Raw genomic sequence first — 23451 nt, 5'->3', positions numbered from 1 at the left:
CTAGCACCCTCTGGTGCCATGCGCTCATGGAGCAGTACAAGGGGACAGGCCAACCCCACATCCTCTCATTTCCTTCTTGCTGTCTAACTTTGTCAGAGTGGTAGGACAGTGGGTCACGGAATGGACATGTGCAACACATCTTAAAGAACAATAGTTACAGAAAGGTTAATAACCATCTTTTCTTCTTTGAATGCTTGCATAGGTCCATTCCATGTTAGGTGACTCACAAGCAATACCCTAGGAGGTGGGCTTGCAGTTCATGGACATGAAGATTGCAACACTGCCCAACCAAACCTGGCATCATCAATAGCTTGCTTGGTGATGGCATAGTGGGAAGAAAAAGTATGCACCAACAACCAGGTTGCCACTCTGCAAATGATCTGGACTGGGATCTGAGCAAGGAATGCCACTGAGGAAGCTTGTGCTCTCATAAAATGGGCAGTCAAGATGGCAGGTGTTGGGATGCCCACCTGCTCATAGCATGTGTGAATGCAGGAAGTGATCCAGGATGAAATTCTCTGAGCCGAAACAGGTAGGCCTTTCATCCTATCTGCTACTGCCACAAAGAGCTGTATGGATTGATGGAATCGCTTGGTCTTTTCTATATAGAAAGTTAGGCCAGGCCTAACATCCAGCACGTGCAGACGCTCCTCCTCCCTCTTCTTGTGACGTTTCGGAAAGAAAACCATCAGGAAAATGGTCTGATTACTAAGAAACTGTAAAACCACCTTTGGGAGGAACACAGGGTGGGAGCAAAGTTGTACCTTTATCCTTAAAAAATACCATGTACGGGGGTTCTGAAGTAAGGGCCCTAATCTCTGAGACCATCCTTGCTGAGGTAATTGTTACCAGAAAAATGACCTTCCAGGAAAGCTACAACAGAAGGTACGATGTGAGCAACTCAAAGGGAGGGCCCGGGAGTCTTGACAGGACCAGGTTTAAGTCCCACAGGGTTCCTGGATCTGTGGGTATAGCTTTTCTAAGCCCTCGAGGAAGTGAATGGACATTTTGTGTGAAAAAACCGACCCACTACCAGAGGGTGGAAAGCTGAGATGGCTGCTAGGTGTACTTTAACAGATGAAATAGCTAGGCCTTAGTGCTTCAGCTCAAGAAAATACTCCAGCAGAGTCTGACCTAATGGTCGAGAGGCCCCAGTTGGATGTCCAAACAGAGAAATGCTTCCACTCAGTGAGGTAACATGGCAGACTTGCTCCAAACAGGCGTTTAACCATGGAACTTCCACATGGTCAGATGGAGGGTGTTGAGGTTTGGATAGAGCATTCAGCCGTGATCTTGCGAGATCAGTTCCAGGAGGTGAGGGGAGGGAGCAGCATTAGGGTCGATACTGACAAGTCCAATAACATATCAAAGCAGTGCTGGTGTAGCCAGGCTGGGCCTATAAGAATAACCCTCACCCTGTCCCGATTGACCTTCAGTAAGACTTTGTGCACAAGAGGAATGGGGGAAAAGGCATGGAACGGGTGCTTTGCCCAAGGGAGTAGGAAGGCATCAGAGAGTGAGCCTGGGTTGTGGCCACACAGAGAGCAAAACTGTTGACATTTCCTGTTCTGCCTGGTCGTAAACATGTCTATGAGGGTATTCCCCCACCACTGGAATCTGATCCTTGCTATGTCGGGGCAAAGAAACCACTCTTGGTGAGAGGCGAAAGATCTGCTGAGCTGAACTGCCAGTTCATTCTGGACTCCTGGAAGGTGAGAAGCTTCAAGGTGGATCAAGTGCTTCATGCAAAACTTCCACAAGCAAATGGCCTCTTTACAGAGGGGCGAAGAGCAGACCTCTTTCTGCCTGCTGATGTAAAACATGGTGTCTGTGTTGTCTTCAAGGACTTGTACAAGCTTGCTTGCAATGTGAGGTAAAAACATCTAGCATCCGGGCAACCTTAATTCTTAACATAGATTTTTGTCAGTGAATATATACATATATGTAGAGAGAGGGGGAAAAAAATCTGCATCTGTATCTAGAAGATGACGAACCACTGAAAATTACACTAAATTGGGAGTTGTAAGAAATTTTCCAGACAAACATGATCGCTTTTTATTTTTATGTTTTAGCGACTCCTACATTTTATAGCCAGAAAGGATGATTATGATCATTAAGTCTGACCACCAGCATTACATAGGCTGGAGAATTTCACCCATGATTACTGAACCAAGCTCATAACTTCTGTTTAAGCTACAGCATATTTTGTAGAAAGAAATCAAGTCTTGATTTAAAAACGTAAAGTGATGGAGAATCAACCACATCACTAGGTAAGTTGTTCAATGGTTAATTACCATCACTTAAAAATGGGTGTGGTATTTCTAGTCTGAATTTGTCTAGTTTCAGCTTCCACCATTGGATCTTCATCTGCTTTTGTCTGATAGACTACAGCAGAGATGACAAAAAATAATTAACTAAGGTCCAAATTTCTTGGTCAAGGTCCAGATTCCAGAGAAAATACTACTTACTAAACCCAACAATAATAATAATGATAATAATTAATATGTAAATAAAAAGATTTGGGGGTCCATCCAAAAAGCATACGGTGATCCAGATTTGGCCCGTGGTCCGCTTATTGACTACCCCAGACTACAAAACCCTCTGCTATCAGAAATCATCTTGTTATGTAGAGACTGATCAAATTACCTTTTAACCTTGTTCTGGATAAACTCAATGGATCAAGCTCCCAAGTCTCATTGTAAGGCACGTTTTCTGTTTTGATGCTTTTGTGGTCTTCTCTGAACCCTCTACAATTTTTCAACATCTTTTTTAAAGCACAGATGTCAGAACACAGTATCCAGTAGTAGACTCTCCAATCCTGTTCATATACAGAGGCAATACCGTCCCTCTGCTCCTACCTAATATTTCCCTGTTTATACACTGAAGGATCATAGTAACCCTGGTAGCTAAAGCATTGCCCTGGGAGTTCATGTTCAACTAGTCCACCACAGCCCCTAGCTCCTTTTCAGAGTCACTGTTTTTCTTTATGACTGAATTACAAAATGAGCAGAAGGAAGACGTGCAGAAGATAGGATATAGACACAAGTTAGCCAGGCAGCTGACAAGTGTCTTGGATACGACAGCATCTCACAAGTGTCTTGGATACGACATCAAATGGACTGAAAACTGGCTGACAGATCCTACACAATGGGCAATGAAAAAAAAGACAGTAACTTTTTCTGTAACTGGTGTTCTTCAAGATGTGTTGCTCATGTCCATTCCACAATAGGTATGCGTGCTCACCACATGCACCAGTGCTGGAAGTTTTTCCTCTAGCTGTACCTGTAGGGGAGCACCCCTAGTGACTCCTGGAGTGGTGCAACTATAGTGCGGTATAAGGGGCGCTGCGCGCTCCCCCCACCCTCACTTCCTTCTTGCCAGACAACTGACAGAGGGGAAGGAGGCCAGGATGTGGAATGGACATGAGCAACACATCTCGAAGAACACCAGTTACAGAAAAGGTAACTGCCTTTTCTTCTTCGAGTGATTGCTCATGTGCATTCCACAATATGTGATTCCAAGGTATACCTGTTGGAGGTGGACAGGAGTTCACAGACACTTGGGATGAAGCACTGCCTTGCCGAACCTGGCGTCCTCCCTAGTTTCGGAGACTATTGCATAGTGTGAGGTGAATATGTGGACCGATGAACACGTGGCAGCCCTACAAATGCCCTGAATAGGGACGCGAGCCAGAAAGGTAGCTGACGAGGCCTGCGCCCTAGTCGAGTGCGCCCTCACAATCAGTGGCGGGAGAACTCCCACCAAGTTGTAACAAGTATGGATACATGAAATGATCCAGTTGGAGAGCTGCTGAGTGGATATCGGCCGCCCTTTCATGCGCTCAGCCGTGGCAATGAACAGCTGCGAAGACTTCCTGAATGGTTTCGTACGTTCCAGGTAAAAGGCCAGAGCCCATCTTACATCAGCATGTGGAGGCAGCGCTCCTCACTGGACGTGTTGGGCTTGGGACAGAGCACAGGTAGGAAATGGCCTGGCCCATATGAGAGGTGGAGACCACCTTAGGGAGAAACGAAGGGTGTGGTCGGAGCTGGACTTTATCCTTATGGAATACTATGTACAGGAGTTCAGAGGTCAGGGCCTGAAGCTTCGAGACCCTTCTAGCAGGGTCGCCACAAGAATGGCTACTTGACCGCCACAAGAAAAGCTACTTTCCATGAGAGGTGGGACCAGGAGCATGTAGCAAGCAGCTCAAATGGAGGTCCTGTTAGCCTAGCCAGCACCAAGTTCAGGTCCCACTGAGGGACCGGGGGTCTAACACAAGGAAATAGGTGATCCAAGCCCTTAAGGAATCGACTGGTCATGGCATGAGGGCACTAGACCCTGGGCTCTGAGATGAAGGAGGTAATCCAGTATAAGATGGATTGGGGCAGCCACTGGTGAGACACTCTAATTGACGACCCACCGGGAAAACCAAGACCATTTTGCCAAGTAGGCCTGATACATGGAGGGCCTCCTGCTCTTCAGGAGGATTCGCTGGACCCCTCCGAGCAGGTCCTCTCCTCCTGGCCTAACTATTGAGCAACCATGCTGTGAGGTGGAGGGTTGCTAGGTTGGGGTGGAGGAGACGACCTTGGTCCTGGGAGAGAAGTTCCGGGCGGGTTGGCAACAGCCATGGCGGGTCAACTGTCAAGCTTGTGAGAGCCCTGTACCAGTGATGTCTGGGCCACGCCAGGGTGATCAGAAGGATGCGAGCCCTGTCCATCTTGATCTTTTCCAAGACCTCGCCGATCAGGGAAACTGGGGGAAAGGCATACAAAAGCTGACCCGATCAAGACAGAAGGAAGGCATTGGAGATCATGCCCCTGCCCAGCTCTCTCCTGGAGCAGAAACGGGGACACCAGCGATTCTGTCTGGTCACGAAGAGCCCTACATTCAGAAAATCCTGTGCACCACCTCTGGGTGCAGCGACCATTTGTGCTGAGAGAAGTCCCGACTCAGCCAATCTGCCTGAGAGTTTCGGACGCCCGGTAAGTGATGGGCTTCCAGGTTGATATCATGGGCTGTACAGAAGTCCCACAGCCTGAGGGCTTCCTGGCAGAGGGCTGAGGAGTGGGCCCCGCCTTGCCTGTTGATGTAGAACACAGAGGCCACGTTTCCATGAGAACTGTAACCACCCTGTCTGCTAGGCATGAGCAAAAGGCCACACAGGCTAGACGGACCACCCTGAGCTCCTTGACTTATGTGCAGGGCTGGTTCCTGCACGGACCAAGGGCCTTGGGTCTGGAGGTTTCCCACATGGGTTCCCCACCCCAAGTCCAATGCATCGCGCACCAACTCACAGTCGGTGGCCGGCCCTGAACAGGACCCCTCGGAGCACGTTGCCCAAGGTGGACCACCTGCGGAGGGAAGCTAACACAAGTTCGGGCATAGCGAGGATCTTTTCCAACCTGTCTCTGGACTGGGAGAATGTCGAGGCCAACCAGAGCTGAAGAGGCCACATCCTGAGTCTGGTGTGATGAACCATGTATGTGCACACCGAAATAGGTCTCAGGAACTGGAGGCACACCCTCGTGGTCATCACAGGAAACCTCATGACCACCCTGATGAGTTCCCTCAAGGTATCAAATCTGTCCGGTGGGGGAGAGGCTCTGGCCCATGTCACATCCAGAATCATATCAATTAACTCTATGTGTTGCACGAGTACCAATGTGGATTTGGTGCTGTTTACCAACAACCCCAGTGTGAAGCATGTAGACAGGAGGAGTGATCTTGTACCTGTGATCTGGAGCTGCCTTTGACCAGCCAGTCGTCGAGGTAGGAAAAAATCTGGACCCTCCCCTCCCCCGATGCCTGAGGTAGGCCGCTACCACAGACATACACTTTGTGAAGACTCTGGGTGCTGCTGATAAGTCAAACGGGAGGACAGTGAACTGGTAGTGTTCCTGCCCTACCGTGAAACAGAGGAAACGCCTGTGTCCCTCTAATATGTGAATGTGGAAGTACGCGTTCTGTAGATCGAGGGTGGTGTACCCGTCCCCAGGATCCAGGGAGGGGATTATGGATGCCAGAGACACCATGCGGAACTTGAGTTTCACCATGTAGTGGTTCAGCCCTCACAGATCCAGGATGGGCCTGAGTCCCCCTTTGGCCTTCGGGATAAGGAAATAGCCAAATCTCTTTGGCCTTGTATCTGAACTCCGCCAGCACCACCTCCACCGCTCTTAAGTGAAGGAGCCACCTCACCTCTTGCTCGAGTAAGCTCTTGTGAGAGGGGTCCCTGAAGAGGGACGGGGGGGGAGGGAGGGGCAGAGAGAAACTGGAGGGTATAGCCCCGAGAGATGGTGCTGAGGACCCAACGGTCCAAGGTCAGCAGCAACCACTCCAGGAAGAAAGTACATAGGCGGTTGGAGAAGGAAAGGTTGGGTGGATCCCTGGTACAAACTGGTAAGTCATCCCCGGGTGTCCCATCAAAACTGGTGTTTACCCGCCTGCTTGCCCTTGGAGGACCCAGGCTGGGGCGCGGGCCGAGACTGTCGCTGTGGGCGCTTTTTATAGTCCCTTGATTTTTTTTTATAAGGGGGGTTTGTATTTGGAGTGGGTGGCCTGACTAGGGGCTTGCTGTGACTTGAATTTGGTCCTGGCCGGGGCCGGGACATAGAGACACAGAGTCTTTAATGTCGTGCAGGAGTCCTTAAGACCGTGTAACTTCACGTCTGTTTGTTCCGCAAACAGGGCCTTGCTGTCAAATGGAAGGTCCTGCAAGAAGTTCTGTGCCTCACTGGACAACCCCGACAACAGGAGTCACAACGCTCTTCTCGTGGACACCATGGAGGCCATAGATCGTGCAGCCGTATCTGCAGCGTCCGAGGCTGCCTGAAGGGCAGCCCTGGCTGCAGCTGTGCCCTCCTCAACCAGAGCCTTAAACTCCTTCTTATAAAGCTCCTGGAGAGAGTCTGCAAATTTTGGCATAGAACCCCACAAATTAAAGTCATATCTGCCAAGCAAGGCTTGGTGGTTTGCCACCCTCAGTTGGAAGCTCGAGGACAAATAAATCTTTCTACAGAGTAAGTCTCCTTGAGTCCTTATTCTTAGGGGTAGGAGCAGGTTGGCCCTGGCGCTCCTTATGGCTTACCGCCTCGACCACTAGAGAGTCAGGGGCGGGGTGGGTACATAGATACTTGTGCCCTTTGGCGGGCACGAAATACTTCTGTTCTGTCCTCTTAGAGATGGCGGGCAAGGAAGCCAGGGTCTGCCATGGGGCATTCGAGAACTTTGGCACACCTCTTGGAGTGGGAGAGCCATCCTGGCTGGCCCTGTAGCTGAGAGGACATCAAAGAGGGAGTCGAAGGGTTCCTCCATCTCCTCAGCTTGTAGGTTGAGGCTTGATGCCACCCTTTTCAAAAGTTCTTGGTGGGCTTTCATGTCGCCCTGAGGAACAGGAGGAGGAGCAGCCATGATTGCCTCATCGGGGGAGGATGAGGATGTGTTACTCTGCGTCCCCACCGGTGCTGCAGATGCCACCACTCGGTCACCTTCTGAGCACGGAACGGGAGAGGAGCGCTCCTCTGACCCCTTCCTGGGTGGCTGAGAGAGAGAGAGAGAGGCTGATAGTATTTTTGAGGCTCCGGCCACTAAGCAAGCCACCACCAGGAGCTGCATCAGGGCCCTCAGGACCCATTGGTATCAGGGCGCTGGCCAGGGAGCCCGGTGTCACTGCACCTGCGGTGGCACCGTCGGAGTAGACTTCGCCGCCTGACTCGCCTGGCTCACCAACTGTCCACTTCAAAGGGAGGCCAAGCTGGCATACAATCTATCGCTATCCCGGGATAGGGAAGAGTGACAGCACCGTGAGTGGTGCCGAGCTTGAGAAGACGATCCCGGTGTGGAGGAGCGGGAGTACTGTCTGTAACAGCTGCTCCGCGAATGGCTCCAATGGGCGGATCCACGATGGCCTCGTGCTGGCGATCTACCCCTAGGGCTGCGGGAGCGGTGCCATGGCAGGGATCTTGACCAGAATGAAGAGCGTGACCGGCGTTGATGTCCATACCGCAAGGGGCTATCGTAGCTTCTCGAGCTAGTGACCTCCGGTGCCATCTGTCCCAGTGGGGCACGCTCTGATCATGGGGTCTGCACTCCCTCCAGACGGATCTGTGCCTGGAACCCCTGCTGCTCAGTACCCAGTCAGACAACCTGGTGGGGGCCGACAGGACAGGTGCGGGCTGCGTGCAGGACGGTCACTGTGTGGAGAGCGTGTGGTACTTTCCCTCGACTGTGAGCGATACCATCCGGGTGGCAACTGTGGAGGTCCAAGTGCCGGCTTCCCTCTGGACTGGAGAGCCGCTGGCACTGGTACAACCAGAACCGGTAGAGACATAACATCTTGAGCTGCCTAACAGGTCTCCGGCGTGGAGGACACCCCAAATGTGGCCACTGGCGTCCGGGGAGGTCAGCTCAGAGCGGGCCGGGCTACTCTGCTTGACTTGAGTCAGAGGCCGGGAGCTCGATGGGGAACGAGAGCTGCCCAACCCGGGTCTAGTCTCGCCCCCAGCCTTGCCCCAGTGCCTTGACAGAGAAGACCTCTTCATCTTTTTAGATTGTCCCGTGGAAGGGGAGCGGTGCCGACTGGTGGAAGGCATCGTTGTGTCACCGCGCAACAATGCTGCGGTGCTCAGTGCCGACTCAGAGCAGTGCAGTGGTAACAGGCTGACTCCATCAAATGGCTCGGTGCCGTATGTCCCACTCCTTCTTGGTCCAAGGCTTAAAAGATCTGCATATTTTGCAACGGTCACTGAGGTGGGTTTCCCTGGACAGCGTAAACAGTCAGTGGGCAGATCACTCACGAGCATAGACCGTTTGCAAGTGTTGCATGATTTAAAGCCTGGGGTGCGGGGCCTGCCCTGACCCGGGCACACTTATCTATTCTAACTCTACTTTTCTTCTTTTGATAACTACAGGTACTAACTATAAACTAAACGAAGCCCAAAGAGGGAAAGCTACAGCAGAGCTGGAGCAGAGCAGTTTCAAAGCACCTTCACTGGTGGCAAGAAGGAACTGAGGGTGGGGGGGGAGCATGCAACACCCCGTATACCGCGCTATAGCACCACCACACCAGGGGCGCTCCCCTATGGGTACTGCTAAGAGAAAAACTTCTGGCACCGGTGCACGTGGCAAGCACGCACACCTATTGTGGAATGCACATGAGCAATCACTTGAAGAAGAACTGAACTATATCATGTTGGGGGCTCCAGATAGCAGGGCTGGGCCTTGTCTGACTGAACACCTCTGTAGTATCGTATCGCCATGACGACTAGTTTCAGTCTCTTGTCTACTTTTTGTCTGCAGCCCTATTGACAATTACTTCCTAATTGCCCAAACCATTTTCTGGTTAAAGAGATTTTAAAAACTCATTCAGTTTCTCAGCCATTTTGCAATAATTGCTAATTTAATATACTTCATTTATTAATGGGCCTTGTGATGGGGTGTATAGACCCCACACTGGCAAAGAAAGTGACAGAGGCCCTGGGGGCAGGGCTAGCTCCACCCCTCCAGACCTGTCAGTCACATATGGCAAGGAGGAGACCTTTAAAACAGAGAGAAGAAAAGGAGTACTTGTGGCACCTTAGAGACTAACAAATCTATTTGAGCATAAGCTTTCGTGAGCTACAGCTCACTTCATCGGATGCATTCGGTGGAAAATATAGTGGGGAGATTTTCCACCGAGTGCATCCGATGAAGTGAGCTGTAGCTCACAAAAGCTTATGCTCAAATAAATTTGTTAGTCTCTAAGGTGCCACAAGTACTCCTTTTCTTTTTGCGAATACAGACTAACACGGCTGCTACTCTGAAACCTGTCTTTAAAACAGAGGAATCTGTAGGCAACTGGAGGGAGAGGAGTGGTAGTGCCCTAAGCAGGAAGCTGCTGGTAGGACTCCTGGAGCCACAGAGGGAACTTCCAGCTGGGCATCTTTTACCCCAACCCTACAAAGGGTGCAGCGAACTCCCAGGGGAAGCCAGAGATGTAAGAAGGCCTGCAGAGGGCAAGGGCCCCTTGCAGGTTGTAAGGAGCTGGGGTCTGGGCTGAAGACACCCAATGTAAATAACTGGGAGTGATCACATCCCTCCACCATCTGTGCAAGAAACCTCAGGGGACTCTTTTGAGCCTGCTCTCCCCAAGTACACTAGCATGCCTCTCACCACCTTGGCAGCATTAAAAGTATTCTGATTTGGGTGCCCGGATCTTTTCCTGCACAATTTTAGAACTGTATATTCTGTTCGGTTCCCATTTTTACTCATATTTCTGACCCAATTCTTTATGAAGGCATGTTAGCCACATATTATTTGTATTCTTCTTTATCACAGGAATCATTGCTTCTTGTGCTTTCCTTTGGGTGTATTTTAGGATTCTTCAACCTTCCTCCACTCATGGTTTTTAATACCACCTCCCAAGTTCTATAAGTGTCTTAATTCCTCAAAATTTGCTTTCCTCAAGTCCAGTTGTCTTATATTGCTGTACTTACTAGCATCAACCTTTCCCAGCATACTCACATTTTCAGTCAATTCTTTCCTACTGGTAAGCAATCACGCCAGGGTAACTTCTCCTTTAGTTGGATTTTTTTCTTTCTAGCTCATGAAACTGGACTCTTCCGAACATAAGCCATGCTCAGATGGATTTTTATCTAACAGGTATCATGATCCTGCAGTTCCAAGCTCCTCAAATGTTGCTCTAGCCTAGAAATTGCATGAGGGAGGGAAAGGGGCAAGGCTGCAGCTGATGTTCACTGTGGTTTCTCATTTAGTTGTCATTCCTTGTATCTTTATCCCTCATCTGATTAGACTGTGCCTCTCATTTCTGAAGATAGGTTTGCCACACAGCTTTGCTTCCCCAGTCCCCCTTTCCTGCACAGATTGCAACTGTTCCTGTTGCGAGAATTATTTTCAGGTTCCAGCCATTGATCCCAACTCTTCTTGTTTATTCCCCAAACTCCTTATATATGGCCACACACAGTTTTGTTCATTAGGTCTCCTAATTATTCATCTTCTATTGCACAAGAGCCCCATCTTCTATTTCACTATTGAAAACTGAAGGCATACGCCACATTTTGAGTTAAATAAAGCTCTCTTTCTCTCTCTTTTCCAATTTGTTTAAAGCTCATCTAACAAGTTCTGTCAGTTTTGAAACAAGAGATTTGTCTGCTCCTGCTAAGTGGAGTGTAAAACAGTGGCTCTCGACCAGGGGTACGTGTATCCCTGAAGGTACACAAAGGTCTTCCAGAGAGTACATCAACTAATCCAGATATTTGTCTAGTTTTACAACAGGCTAAATAAAAAGCACTAGCGAAGTCAGTACAAACTAAAATTTCATACGACTTGTTTATGCTGCTCTATATACACACTGAAATGCAAGTACAATATTTATATTCCAATTGATTTATTTTACAATTATATGATAAAAATGAGAAAGTAAGCAATTTTTCAGTAATAGTGTGCTGTGACACTTGTATTTTTATGTATGATTTTGTAAGCAAGTAGTTTTTAAGTAAGGTGAAATGTGGGGTTCGTAAGATAAATCCAACTCCTGAAAGGGGTACAGAAGTCTGGAAAGGTTGAGAGCCCTGGTCTAAAACACACAATCATTAGAAGGCTCCAGTGCTTCATGAACCCTGTGACAAAGTGCTGAGAGCCAACAGCTGAGCCAGTATTCCGGTTACTTAGCACTAACTGGTTCCCCCAGAGAAGCCCTGTATGAGGGGTGGAAGATTTAATGACCTAATCATCTTGTGGGTTGATGAGTTAAGGGGCTAATTATCCCATCAGCTGAAATGGTAGTTAAAAAGCGCAGGAAGGAAGTGGAAAGAGGGGCTAGCAGAACCTAGGGGAAGCTAGGTCACCAGCTGGTGAGGTCTCTTACTCTCCCTGGAGAGAGAGAGCTGAAGATTGAAGGACACTGTAGGTAGATGTGCTGCATAGGGATTGCAACGATGGCTTGGTGGTAGTTACATAAATAAAAACTCACAGAAATGTTGACAATTAAGAGGCATCCAAGACTGTTTGGGAGTGACCCCAAGGCAGGAAAGGAGCTTGCCCTGTTACAGACCCTAGGCCTTTTTCTCCACACTGCTAACATATCTGTTACTATCTAACTGTTGGTCTCTGTAGTGTAACAACTCACTTTTACGCTCATCCATCATTGCTGACATAACTGGTACACAGGGATGCACAAGGGCTGAGACACCAATCCCTGGGATGGCAGGATTCCCGTCATATTTTACAGCCATGGCATGAGGCCAGGCCCCTGTGACCACAGCATGAGGCTGACTACAGACACCACTTTCCCTCAGGAAGTACTGTGGGCCCTAAATGCTTTCATTCCTTTGCAGTAGGGATTTAATTGATCTCACCATTGACTGGGTCATGACGTACAGGTTCTGCTGCGACTGGTCAAATAGCAGGTCTCCACTCACCATGCTGTTCAAGTGGATGACTAGAGAAGCATATGTATTAGCTTCTCCCATTGCTCCTAAGTACACCTGTAAGAGACAGAGTTGTAGTCAGCAGGCAGGCAAAATGAAGAGGGAAGTAGGTGGCCAGCTGCTGTTTGTCGTCTTATTGCCTTGTTACATCTAGTCATAAACTAGACTGTGTAATCACTCTGGAGCAGAGATGGTCTCTTTACTGAATATCTGTACAGTGCCCAATGGGCTCAATCAGCCTGATTGGTGCCCCTAGGTGCCACAGAAATGTAAGTGTATAACAATAACGGGGAAAGGAGATATACGAATGGATGAGCAGGTAGATATCCGAGCAGACCAAGGGGAAAGTGAGCTTTTGCCAACGGGTTTGAGGGCTGATGGGCAGACATCTGAACAGGCAGAGAGGAGTGCAAAAATGAGTGGATGAGTTAATAAGTGAACAAGTGGTCTGGTGGATGGGAGAAAAGTGAATGAATGAAATTAGCAGGGCAATAATTGCCACCTCCTGGACAAAGCTATTGACTCATGTGGTGCTTAAACCACAAGATTTTTCAGGATAGTTTGTGTTCACAGGGTGTAGGATGCCCCAACCTGGCCATACCAGTCCCATGAAAGCCCTGAGAGAAGAGCGGAGGTGGTCAGTCATGGGTATCTGGGAACCCGTAAACTTGCTGTGGAAAGAACTAGTAATCAAGCCACTGAGTGACCATCATGAGAGAACATGCTGTGATCACATCCACCACTGCTACTGCTACCTATTGGGAACACTGAGGTCTGGAGTGGGGGGGTTGGTGGTGAGAGTTTTGGATCTTGGTCCTTCTGGTACTAGGAAGGGGGAGACAAGGCAGGGAAATGTTGAGGAAAACAGCGGGAAGATGTAGTGAGGAAAAGATCGATCTTTCCTGTTAGCTAAGGCAGTTTTACCATCATATGTCACATAAGTTTGCATTCAGGGGGTTCCGTTGAACCTACGCTGCTTTGGAGCTATCATATAAACAGCAGTGGTGAAAATTACTCTTCGTTATGTGGGTAGAGGTGAAAGTGGGCTGGTATGGGCCAGTATGGCGTACCGGTAAGAAGTGGCTGCCAGTACAGGCCTGTACATAGCCAATGTTAAAGCGCAGCTGCAGCAATGCTTTAACGTCTCTGCCCCTTTTGCCCCCGGGCGGCGGAGGGAGGAAAACATAAGGGGCAGCTGCCCCGGGGCCTGGTGATTTAAAAGGGGCTCAGGGCTCCTGGCCACCGCTGCCACTACTGCAGCAGCGGCCGGAGTCCCGGGCCCTTTAAATTGCCACCCGAGTCCCTGGCAGCGCAGGCCGGGCAGCACTGAAGTGCTGGCTGGGGTAGGCTGACCCCTGCAGGCCCACCCCTTCTGCTTGAGGCCCCACCCCTTCCAGGGGCCCGGAGCTGTATCAGTAAGACTTAAGTTACTTTCACCCCTGTACGTGGGGCTATGAGATTGGAACTCTCTCTTTCAGCTATGAATCTCTATGTCTTGACAAAAGGAAAAGTAGTACTTGTGGCACCTTAGAGACAAATTTATTTGAGCATAAGCTTTCGTGAGCTTGACAGTAGACACTGCAACATGCTCTGTCTGGAAGTATATCTCAAATCAACCCAGAAACTGAAAAGTGTGGAAAATGTGATAACCTCATTGATACACAGTGTGCCTCCTGCTAGCAGCATGTCGAGCCTTTGTTCTAGGGCCTGTACTGGCTGCCTACTGGTTTCCAGGGGAAATTTATAGGAGTTAAGTTTGAGACCTAAATGTCTTATGTTATATTGCACTGAGGAAGGATGACCATGTGGTTAAGACTCTGGACTGGAACTCAGGACACCTGGGTTCTGTTCAGAGCTCTGGTCATAGGCTGTGTGTGACCTCAGGCAAATCACTCTGTGCCTCAGCTCTCCACATGTAACAAGGAATATTCTTTATTTCAGGGGATTTGTGAGGAACAATTCAATGCTTCTGAGGCTCTAACAATATGGTCAAAAACGACTATATAAGCATGTAGACTGTGGCCAGTAAAGGCACCTGAATGGTTGTCGTGTTGGTATAAGAGAGAGGGAACTGCCAGCAGAGTATTCTCCATGAGGGGCCTCCATTTGGAATTTATTCTCATGGCTGATCTCAGATTGCACTAACCTGTCAGCAACCTGACGCTGCTACAAGGCCTCACCTAGGTATCCGAGGAAAATTATAATACAAGACACAAAAAGGGATGAAGGATGGCTGAGTAGTTAGTATGCTAGCCTGGAACTTAGGAGGCCCAGAGTCAATTCCCTGCTCTTGCACAAACTCCTATATGACCATGTGTAAGTCACTTGGGCCCAGATTCCCAAAGATATTCAGGCTCTTTCCATTGTTAGGAAGTAGGTCATTTGTGGGTCTTAGTCACTCTGTGCCTCAGTTTCCCATCTGTAGAATGGGATAATAGCATTATACTATCTCACTGGAGTATTGTGAGGATAAACACATTAAAGATCTCAGGTGCTCAGATATTATGGTAATGGGTGCCATATACCTAAGAAAGATCACTGGTTTTTGTGGGTAGACTGAGGTATTATTATTTTGATATCTGTGGTTGGTTATTTTGTGGTTTGGGGAAAATGAAGGGTTTTTTTTTAAAAGACTATTTTCAGATTCAGGCCTAGGAAGGATGCACTTGTGGTACATATCTAGGAGTTGGGCTCTGGCTTTGGTTCCCAGATTTTCCACTGACTCCATAGAAGTGACATGTCACCTCTGTTCCTCAATTTCTTCCTCTGCAAATTGGGGACATTAATGTTGATCTACTTCACTGGGGCTTGGAAAAGACTGCAGAGAATCATAATTCCCAAAGTAGAACAGTTTAGTCACTCATATCAATTATTGTGACAAGCCTCCAAGACGACACTGAATTGTCCTGCCTCCCTGTGATGTTTGTCACTCACATGCCACAATCTGTTATTACTAAGATCTGAAACAAATTCTGTCTTGCCCATTCATTAGTCCCGAGAAGTAAGTCTCTGCTGAATAGCAGCACCATCTGATGGCTTGTTCTCAAACTCAGCATGCTCTCAATTAAGACATCTATGGAGTCAGTGGAAAATCTGGGAACCAAAGCCAGAGCCCAACTCCTAGATATGTACCACAAGTGCATCCTTCCTCCCAGAGAGAAAGAAACAATGGGCATACAATAGGACAGTGTTCCAGTCCTGCCAGAGTGCTCTGGAATACACTTCCAGCACTCTTTTGGGGAATGGGAACAGCATTCTGCAACTTCTGCCAATTCTAACCACTTCCCAGCCTCCGTGCAGGGGCTGAGTGGGACCCCAATTCCAGTGCTGGTAGAGGGCTCCAGTCCTGGGCCAGGGGGTTCCCTCCCCTCCCTAGATGCAAAGGGTCCTCCAAGCCAGGAGGTGCTGGGCCCCGTCGGGGACACTCAGAGGTGGGTCAGCACAGAGGGAACCTGGGATGCCGAAGCTGTGTAGTAGTAGGATTTTATGTTTATATTTTGTATAATTTAGAAGGATAAAGAATAATAATGTAGCATGCATTAAATGTATTGATGTATGATTTGACCATATCCTGCCAGCCACCCTTTCTGAAAGCAGAAAGGAATGGCCTAGTGTGACACTGGTAAAGATGCATCAGCCAGAATCTTGTGTCTGAAGCTAATTTCAAGGCAGTGACAGACCTTTAGGGTCACCATTTTGTTGTAAATTTAGCATTTTGAAATAAGTAAAAGAATGTAATGATTGTTTTCTCCTGCATTAAAATTTGATGTTCCTGTTCAAATGCTTTGTGTAAAGCAATCCTGTTTTGTGTGTGTGAATGAGGAATGTGTTTGTTAGGAAACAAGCGTGAAGGCCATCACCAGACCAGATGTTCTATAGAGGAATCGAGGATGGACGTAAAAGCACCAGGAGATTGCAACACGCCCTACTGAGATGTCAGAGGAGGGCAGATTGACAACTCTAAAAGATGTGGCAGGCACCCATCAACGGGGACAAGATAGCTGTGATCAAAATCAGCATGGGGTAACTCCCTGAGAGACTGATGAAAGAACAAGATAAAGGATAAGAAGAAAACGAGCTCTCGTCAAACGGCAACTGATTAGAGCATGACTGTGCAAAACTCATTGGTCCCAATAAAGGAAAATCACACTATAAACAGGTTGCTTTGCCATGAAACTTTGGTTCGTCCTGCCAAGAATTCCCTGGAGCATTGTGTCGCGACCGACAGAACCTGGCTCCTCTCTATCCATGATCAACCTAGCTGGACACTAGATTGATCCAGACTCTGGACTGGTAACTATAACATCAACTGACGGGACAGTGTGCACATGTGTGAGATTGAATGCATATGCTAATTGTTGCATTTCCAATAAATGCAGCATATTGCCTTTTCCCCTGAAAAAGATCCCGGGTGCTTTTTATAAGCATAACAGCTGGACCAGCAAGTGAGCTCAGGGGCCAGATCCACCGGAAGTCCAGGGCAGAACTGGAGCTGGGCGAGGTTGGGAGCTAGGTAGAAAAGCCGTCCAGACAACAGAGCCCTCAGTTAGGCAAACATAGGGAGAAGGAAGGGGTGGGATGGGCTCTGCAGGGAGTCACCCCAACTCCTCTGGGCTTCCCCCAGCTCCCCCTCTCACCTCCCGACAACTACCTCTAGCTCCCTTTGCTCCTGTGCGCCCTCCTAGGACATCGCACTGCCCTCCCCCAGGTATGTACCTCAGCTCCACCCCCATTCAAAGTGAGCTTCCACCACCTCTGGGGTTCTGACACTTCTGTTTTTAGGACTCCAGCATGCAATAGGAGCACCTCAGTTGCACCACTCCATGCCTGACCCTCATCAGTAACGCCTTTACTTCATGCTGCCAGTCCAAGCCAACTCCTACCTTGTGTAACTGGCCTCTGCTGTCCCCCAGAAAAGCAATGGTGTGGCCATCTTCCACATTCACGGCCACAGCAGTCAGACGGGCCTCCGGCTTCTCCAGGGTGGGGGCTGTTTCAAGAGGCACCCGACTGGCCATGGGACTGGGGGTGTGGTCCGAGCCGCAGGGGTATGCGTCCAAAGTGTCCTTTGTGGGGCAAGAAAGAAGAAAGGAGAGACCATTCCAAAAAGGAAACCAGGATCTTTAACATGTATTACTCCCTTGCCCTCCCTATCCCCTTCCACCCAGGTATCTCACTGTGCATCCCAAATGTAAATTAATTGAGCCTTAAATCCCCTTGTAGGCAGATAATATTATCCCCACTTTACAAAGGAAGGTGAGGCACAGAGAGGTTAAGGGATAAACCCAAGACCTGACTGTGAGTCAGTGACAGCTTGAGGTCAAGTGCAGACATCACTCCCCCTCAACAGATACTGGGTGGCCCCAAGCACTTTATTCCTTTTCAGAAGAATCTAGGTCTCCTAGTACTCAGATCTCTGGCTTAGGTAAATACTTGAGACACAAACATAGGTGCGGAAATTCAGCAGAGGGATGTTTTTACTGAGTCACTTCTGAAACACTACCTCAGTGTGTTTCCAGGGGATGCTGTGCTATCATCTTTCAGGTGAGTTTACATTAAACTGATTTTCTTGAAGACTTTTTTCATACATGCTTCCCCTCTTGGAATAACTGCAAGGCAGAGTGAAGATTGTTTGAATGCTCTAATTGTACGTTACTTATTTTCCCTGTTTAGATTACATTTTAAGTCTACGCTACGGGGACTATACTGGCAAAACTATGGCACGGTAGCTATACTGGCATAATGCAGACTACATCAATGGAAGTGACTTTTACATTGGTGTAGGAACTCCATCTCCCCAAGTGATGGTAGCTAGGTCAATGAAAGCATTCTTTCATTTACCTAGTTGCATCTATATTGGGGGTTAGGTCAGCACAGGTACTTCACTCAAGGGTGTGAATTTTTCACAACCTTAGCGATGCAGCTAAATTGATCTAAATTTTAAGTATAGTCCAGACCTAACTGTAACCTTAACTCTGAACTCCCTGAGTTTGTAACACTTTGTTTTGAGATATTAATGGATTCCAAAGCCAGAAAGGACCACTGTGATAATCTAGTCTGACCTCCTGTATAACTCAGGCCATAGAACTTCTCCAGAATAACTCCTGTTTGAACTAGACCATATGTTTTAGAAACGTTAATTTAAAAGTTGCCAGTGTTGGAGAATCAACCTCAACCCTTGGTAAATTGCTCCAGTAGTTAATTACCCTTATTATTATTATTGTTATACCCTTGTGAAGAGTCTATTGTTAAATATTTGATCACAGTTCATAAGTACCTACACAGAGAACAAGTCAACTCCTTAACCTTCTCTTTGTTACGCTAAACAGACTGAGCTTCTTGAATCCATCAGTACAAGGCGTATTCTCCAATCTTTTAATCATTCTTATGGCTCTTTCATGAACCCTCTCCGATTTACCAACATCTTTCTTGAACTGTGGACACCAGAACTAGACACAGTATTCCAGCAGTTGTTGCACTCATGACAAGGACAGAGGTAATAAAACTCCCTACTCCTACTCAAGATTCCCCTATTTATGTATCCAAGGATCACATTAGCCTTTTCAATCACAGCATTGCACTGGGAGCTTATGGACAGCAGATTATCCACCATGACCCCCCCGCCCAATGTCTTTTTCAGAGTTACTGCTGCCCAGGATAGGGTCCCCCATCGTGGCCTAAATTTTTATTCCCTGATGTATACATTTACATTTGGCCATATTTAAATACATGTTGCTGTCTTGTGCTCAGTTTACCAAGAGATACAGATTGCTTTTATCAGTGACCTGTCCTCTTCATTATTTATCACTCCCTCAATTTCTGTGTCATCTGAAAACTTTATTAGTGATTATTTTAAGTTTTCTTCAGATAATTGATAAAAATGTTAAATAGTGTTAGGGCCAAGAACTGATTCCTGTAGGGCCCCATTAGAAACACACCTGCTCAATGATAACTCCCCATTTACAATTCTATTTTGAGACCTGTCAGCCAGTTTTTAATCCATTTAAAGTGTCATATTAATTTTGCAGCATTCTAGTTTTTAATCAAAATGTTGTGCATTACCCATTCAAATGACTTGCAGAAGTCTCAGTATATTACATCTACACTATTACCTTTATCAACCAAACTAAGAATCTCATCATAAAAAGATATCAAGTTAGTTTAACAGGATCTATTTTCCATTAACCCAAGTTTGGCATTAATTACATTACTGTGATTTAATTCTTTATTAAAGAAGTCTCATATCAGCCATTCTGTTAACTTGCCCAGGATCGATTTCAGGCTGACAGGTCTACAACTGTCTGGGCCATCCTGTTTACCCTTTTTCAATATTAGTGCAACATTAGTTTTCTGCCAGTCTTCAGAAACCTCCCAAATGTTCCAAAACTTATTGAAAATTAATGGGCCAGCAAGCCTCTCAAACAGTTCTTTTAAAACTCTTGGAGGCAAGTTATCTGGACTAGTTGATTTAACAATGTCTAACTTTAATAGCTGCTAGTTAACAGCCTCAAGAGCTACCAGTGGAATGGAAAGTGTGTCATCATATATGACATGACATCATCTGTTTCCCCCGCAAATATAGAATAGAAATATTTATTGACAACTTCTGCCTTTTCTATATTATTGACAATTCTACCATTTCCATCTAATAGACCAATGTCATTGTTAGGATTCTTTCCATTCCTAATATACTTTAAAAACCCCTCCTTTTTGTCCATAACTCTGCTGGCCATAGATGTTTCTTTGTGTTCCTTTGCTTCCCTTATCAACTTTTTACAGTTCCTAGCTTCTGATTTATATTCGTTACTATCAACTTCCCTTTCCTTCAATTTATTTATCTCTCTCTCTCTCTCTCTCTCTCTATCTTCACATCCCCTCTATGCCAGGTTGACTTTTTAACCAATATGACTTTTCCTGAGTGCAGCTTTTTGGCCATCTAGTAAAGTCTTCTTAAACACTTACCAATTATCATTCACTTTTTTCTGCCACTGATTTGGCTCATAATTGTTTTCACCTTTTGTGAAATTAGCCCTTTTAAAGCAGCAAGTTTATTTTATATTACTTCTTTAGACTTTATTTTGTTTGCATCTAGCACATGTGATCAAGTCATGATCACCTGCACCTAAGTTACCACTGATTTTTAATTTTGTGATCAATTCTTCATGTGTGTCAGAGTAGCCTGGCAGCCAGTTGAGGCATGAGCAGTCTGTTGAAACTACGGGCAATGGGAATACTCCCAGTCAGATAACATTGAGCAGACCAGAGAGACTGCTTACCTGCCTTGGGATGATGGGTCCTCGCCTGTGCTTGGCTGAACCCTGGTTGAATGGTGTAGGGCCTATCACAAAACTTGCAGGTGATTGCCTCTGATGACTCATCACACTCTCTGGCTCAGGGCTGACTCATCAGACTTAAGCAGTCTCAGACTCGGAAGTATCACAATCTGTCAGTACTAGGTCTAATACAAAATTCACTATGTCGGATGCAAACTTTGCATTTTCCACTGAATGCATCTGATCAAGTGAGCTGTAGCTCACGAAAGCTTATGCTCAAATAAATTTGTTAGTCTCTAAGGTGCCACAAGTCCTCCTTTTCTTTTTGTGTTAGGAAATTGTCATCTAATATTTAGAAATTCTGAGGATATTTCAGTAATGGCAGCATGAGACCTCCAGTATATGTCACTCAGACTGAAGTCCCCCACAATCATGCAGTTTTTTTTCCTATTATACATGTGTTTAAGGAACAATCCTGTTCCCTAAGGTGATTTCATGCTATGTAGCTGACACACACTAGTACTTCATCTTGTGGTTTACCTGTTAAGACAGAGATCCATAAGCATTCAAGATATTTTCTTTCAAGTTGTCAGTGACTCAAACAAGTATTGCCATTTTTGGCATGGAGTGCCACTCCCCCTCTCCTTTTGCCCACTTGATCCTTCCTAAATAGGAGTATAACATTTTAACATTCCAATCAGGCAAATCACCCTACCAGGCTTCAGTAATATCACCTAGATCAAATTTATGCTAATAAAAGAGCAATTCCAATTCTTGTTTGTTATTCAAGTTCCTAGCATTGGTGGAAAGGCAATTAAAGAATTTAATTACAACAATCCTATAATATGTTTAACCATTAACTTACTGATAGATGATCTCAACCATAACTCCTTTGTAACTTAGGGGTTTTTGGGGGGTGGGGCAGCGTTTGGGAATTTCATTAGTTTGTTTTTTTACACTATGAGGTTTCATATATGGACACTAAACAAGAAACCCCAAAAGAATGCTCCCATACAGTATTTTAAGGCTGCAGAAATGGCTCCCAGGTCCTGGGGTCCTCCAGGGAGTAGCCCCCACAACAACGGCACCTGACTCAGGACTTCCCACACAGCCCCAGCCAGGTACCGTGCAGAGGGGGTTGGCATAGCCAGCCCAGCCCTGGGATCCCAGCTGGCTGAACTCAGCTCAGTGCTCTGGTCTGTGCCACACTGCACACAATCCCAGCTCTGCCCTTTGCCTCAGGCTGCCAGGCAAAGGGCAGGTGGGTTCCAGCCCAACTTCCTCCTCCTGCTCCCACACACCTGGGTCCTAGTGCAGCCGCCAGGGACTTGGATGGGATTAAGGAATGTTGGATTTCTACTGAGGCAACACCCAGAGGCCTCATGCTGGGACAGGGCTCAAAGCTGCCTCCCTGGAGCAGGCGTGGGAAACTCCCAGATGAGCAGAGCCAAACCCCTCTGGGTCCACTCCTAAACACACAAGAGACAACGGATTGGGGCCTACCGAGCTAAGCACAGGCCTACATGTCAGGAGCTTCACTCTAGCTCTCTCTGGCCCAGGGAAGTCACTGCTTCTCCCTTTTAATTATTTTATTCCCAGCTGGGGTTGTGGTGGAAAAACTTAGGGTGAGCCCATTACAGGGATGGCATGGTTACCTCAGAACCAAGAGTTACAAGCCCAGGAAATCCAAAGTGAAAGTTACACTTCAATCCAAACAGTGTGAGGTAAGCAAGGGGTTTCCAGACTTTTTTCCCCTGATGCCCACCTGTGCAGCTGCAGTAGGCACTGCTGCCCACTATCAACACTTCTTGAGGAAAAGCATCCTTTTTAATTATTACATCAACCTATTCAGTTGATAGTGCCTCCTCCCACCTCGCCCACCAGGCAGACAAGCTATCCTCCCATTAGGCTGATCAAATGGGAAATCAGGCAAGGAGCTGCCGAGCACACAGCCTGGCCTCCTGGGGCCACCACAGGTCCATCAGGGGAAAGTGCACCATGGGGCGTGCATGGCGCCTCACCTCAGCAGGGACCAGAGCCAGCAAGAGGGCAAAGAGGCCAGGCAGGTGCCACAGCCAGCCCGGTGCCACAGCCAGCCCCCGCCAACACCTTCCGCCTCAGCAGCCCGCTAAGTGCCTTGAGCACGTCACCTGGCAGCCCAGCCACAGTCACCCACCCAGCACCTTAATGCACCTCACAGGCACCCCCTGCCTTGGAAGGAAGGAAGGGAGGGTTTGGGGGTTGCCAGTGCCGGGGGCCAGGCAGGGATTCAGGCCAGGCCCAACCATTCCCTGTTACGATCCCGATCACAGCATTGTCCAGGCAGAAACAGAGCAGCACCTTCAAGCCCTAGTCCTGGGGGGCCGCAGGGCTGATGCTCCCACAGCCACAAATCTCAGGCTGTGGCAGCTCAGGAGTGGAAACAGCTGTGAACCCTCCAGCCTCCTCTAGCCACCCTGGGAGCCGCTGCCTCTCAGGACTGGTCTCTTCTCCTTGCCATCCACACACCAGCTCAGCTTTGCCCTCTGCTGCCTGCCTGGGGTGCTGGGTGTGGGCGATCCCCAGCCACCACTCCACCAGTCGAGGGGACTGGCGGCCAGCTCCCAGCATAGGACTCATCACCATCCGCTTCCCGGTCGGACATGGCGGCGCTGTGGGGGGGGGCCTGCCTGGGGGGGAGGTCGCCTGCCTGGGGGGGAGGCCATGACTCAAGCTGTTCAGGGGGCAACTGAACCTTTAAATTGTGC

At 47.8% G+C, this 23451-nt stretch overlaps 1 protein-coding gene across 8 annotated transcripts in view; it reads right to left on the bottom strand.

The window, feature by feature from the left end:
* Positions 1-23451, bottom strand: part of PLXNB1 (plexin B1) — a 200622-nt gene that overhangs the window by 96904 nt on the left and 80267 nt on the right. For 7 of the 8 annotated variants that reach the window (XR_006282546.1, XM_043518219.1, XM_038408344.2 and 4 more), the window contains 2 exons: positions 17315-17497; positions 12360-12488 (listed from right to left, as the gene is read on the bottom strand). Coding sequence is in view for 7 of the 8 variants with exons in the window: in XM_043518219.1 (XP_043374154.1) it covers positions 12360-12488; positions 17315-17497 (312 nt within the window). In the remaining variant the exon portion in view is untranslated. Of the gene's footprint in view, positions 1-11869; positions 11944-12359; positions 12489-17314; positions 17498-23451 lie in introns of those variants that run through there. The other variant, XM_043518224.1, reaches the window with a different exon arrangement.

This window comes from Dermochelys coriacea, chromosome 7 (genome assembly GCF_009764565.3).
Source record: "Dermochelys coriacea isolate rDerCor1 chromosome 7, rDerCor1.pri.v4, whole genome shotgun sequence".
Taxonomy (NCBI): domain Eukaryota; kingdom Metazoa; phylum Chordata; order Testudines; family Dermochelyidae; genus Dermochelys; species Dermochelys coriacea.
This window is presented reverse-complemented; position numbering and strand designations above follow the sequence as displayed.